This window comes from Monoraphidium neglectum, assembly GCF_000611645.1.
Source record: "Monoraphidium neglectum strain SAG 48.87 unplaced genomic scaffold scaffold06184, whole genome shotgun sequence".
NCBI classification, from domain to species: Eukaryota; Viridiplantae; Chlorophyta; class Chlorophyceae; order Sphaeropleales; family Selenastraceae; genus Monoraphidium; species Monoraphidium neglectum.
Window position 1 is genome coordinate 1 of NW_014007452.1, and position 2440 is coordinate 2440.

The 2440-nt window shown below is 62.1% G+C and overlaps 1 protein-coding gene across 1 annotated transcript; it reads right to left on the bottom strand.

The window, feature by feature from the left end:
- Nucleotides 1-334: 334 nt before the first annotated feature.
- On the bottom strand, nucleotides 335-2383 carry MNEG_16272 (Potassium channel AKT2/3; the record flags this gene model as incomplete). The annotated part of the gene is made up of 6 exons (XM_014035258.1): nucleotides 335-502; nucleotides 794-848; nucleotides 1167-1270; nucleotides 1540-1587; nucleotides 1938-2076; nucleotides 2331-2383. 6 exons carry the CDS (start codon nucleotides 2381-2383, stop codon nucleotides 335-337), a joined length of 567 nt encoding a protein of 188 aa, XP_013890712.1.
- Nucleotides 2384-2440: the final 57 nt, after the last annotated feature.

Here is a 2440-nt window from a genome sequence, read left to right on the forward strand (position 1 = left end):
CCGACGGGGCCCTCTGTGTGTTCGCCGGCGACTTGCACACAGACGGCCCCGCAGCCGAGCAAGGCTTTGCCGGGGGTCGTGGGATCATCCGTCAGTGGGCCAGCCATGCTTTGGGCGGCGGACAAGCGAGCCGTATATCCCTACCATCCACACATTGAACACACGCGCATGCACAACCTCCCCCCACCACACACACGCATGCACACACACACACACACCACCCCTGCACATAGTGCACGCACGCACACACCCACAAAAAAAACATAGCCACACCCACACCCAACCCCACACCCACGCCCACACCCACTCTCACGCCCACCCCACTCACCCACCCTCAACACCCCGCCCCATCCCGCGATACCTGGAAGAGGTAGCAGGCGTCGAGGGGCTCCCGGTAGAGGGTCCTCAGGATGCGGCGGCGGATGGAGGTGGGGAACACCGCCAGCACCGCCTCGTCACTGGTGGCCTCACCCTGGAGGGACATGTGCAGGCGCAGCAGGCCCTGGGGGGGGGGTGGGGGGTGTTGGGGGTGTGGGTGATGTTGGGAGGGTTTCAAGTGGCGGGGGCCCGGAGGCGGGGATGAGACAATGGGGCATTTGAGGCAGAGAGGCGAGGGGGCAGGCAGGGTGTGGAGGGTTTGCGAGGTGGAACGGCGGGGGTTGGGCCTCAGGGCCCGTTTCTTCCCGCGACGGCTTGGCACAGGGCCCCGCAGCGCCGGCGCTGGCACCCTGCCGCCCGCCTACTTCAAACCCCCACTCCTGTGTCGTGCCTGCATGTTTGACTTGAGGTCAACTGGCAGGTTGTTGGAGTCGCAGTAGGACACCAGGGCCTGCATGCGATCGCGATACCTGGGGGGCAGGGTGGACGTGTGACTGTGTGTATACATGTGTGCATGTATGTGTATGTCGTGTGTGTATGTGTGTGTCAAAGAGGGTCGAAATGCCCAGAGGACCGCGCATCCTGCAAAAGCAGACAACTCGCCCCAAACCATCTCGGCCCTCAGGCTGAAAAGCTCGCTTGCCCAGCCGACTGCCTGCGCTGCCTCGACCCCCCAGTTGCCCGGCCGAAGAGCGGCGCACCCCTTTTCCCAGTTGATGCCATGGCAGCAGCCCGCCTTGCAAAACAGCACATGCTTGCGCACATCGCCCCGCCCTTTGATGACTCACTGGCCGATCTCCTCGTCCTGCCTGGTCACCAGCAGAGTAATCGTGCCCAGGATGTACGCCCAGGTGACGATGTTGATGGTGACAAACACGATCGTGAATATCACCTGGAAGGTTTGGTTGAAGAGTGCGGGGCAGTCCAGAGCAACAGAAAGCGGCACTGAGTGGTGGTTGGGAGGGTTTGCATGCATGCACTCAGAACTCAAGTGCAAAAAGGTCGGGGTGCCTGGCTGCAAGCGCCACAAACATCATGGGTGCCAGCCGATGGGCCTGGATTTCTGTCTCTCACGCACGGACACACTACGCGTGGCGGCGTGTGGCCGCTCAGTTTGCGGGCAGTTTTGAAGGGGGGTGGGGGTGGGCGGGCGTGCCGCACCTCGACGGTGTTGAAGGGCGTCAGGTCGCCATAGCCGAGCGTGGCGAACTGTGGGGAGGGGCGCCAATTACCGGGGTCGGAGATAGGACGAATTGCGGCGTGCAGCCGCCTGATGCGCAGGCACGGAGAACAGCAGCAACGACGTGCGTTTCCGCAATGGCTGGCTCGCTCTGACACGCGCACGCATTCCCCAAACCACAGAAGCACGACACCCGTGCGTGCAGGAGGGCTCGCAAATAACGCACGCACGCTCGCACCCACGCTCCAATGCACGCACGTTCACTTGCATCCCACTTCAACACACAACACATCCTCTTCAGCACGGCAACACATCCTCTTCAGCACGACAAGCCACCCCTCGAAGCCATCCACCCACCCCTCCCCCTTGGACCACCCACCGTGACTATTGACCAGTAGAAGGTGTATATGTAGCGCTCCGCCAGCCCCAGGTTCTTGAGCTTGTCGTGCTGACCGTACCACGTGTTGGGCCCAAGGTCGCCCGTCTGGCGCCCTATGAAGTAGTATGCGCACGACGCCCTGCGGTTGTTGGCGGTTGGGTGGCAGTTAGGGGGCGGGGGGCGTCGGTCGACACGGCTCGCCCGTATTCAGGAGGGTCGGTGGTGCTGACACAAAAGGTGAGACGGGAAGGGATCAAAATGGGCATTTCCCTACTCGCAATTATATATAATTGTGTAAGCAGCTATGTCCAAACAACGCGCGCAGTGCACGCGGGCGCCCTCCTGACCGGCGCGCAACCCCCCGTCACCCGTGCCGCCCCTGGGTCACCCCACCAGTGCAGCAGGAATATCACGTAGGCGAGGTTGCGGGTGAGCGTGATGACCATGAGGCTCAGCGAGAGGTTGTATGTGAAGTACTTAAACATGATGAAGAGGCGGTACAT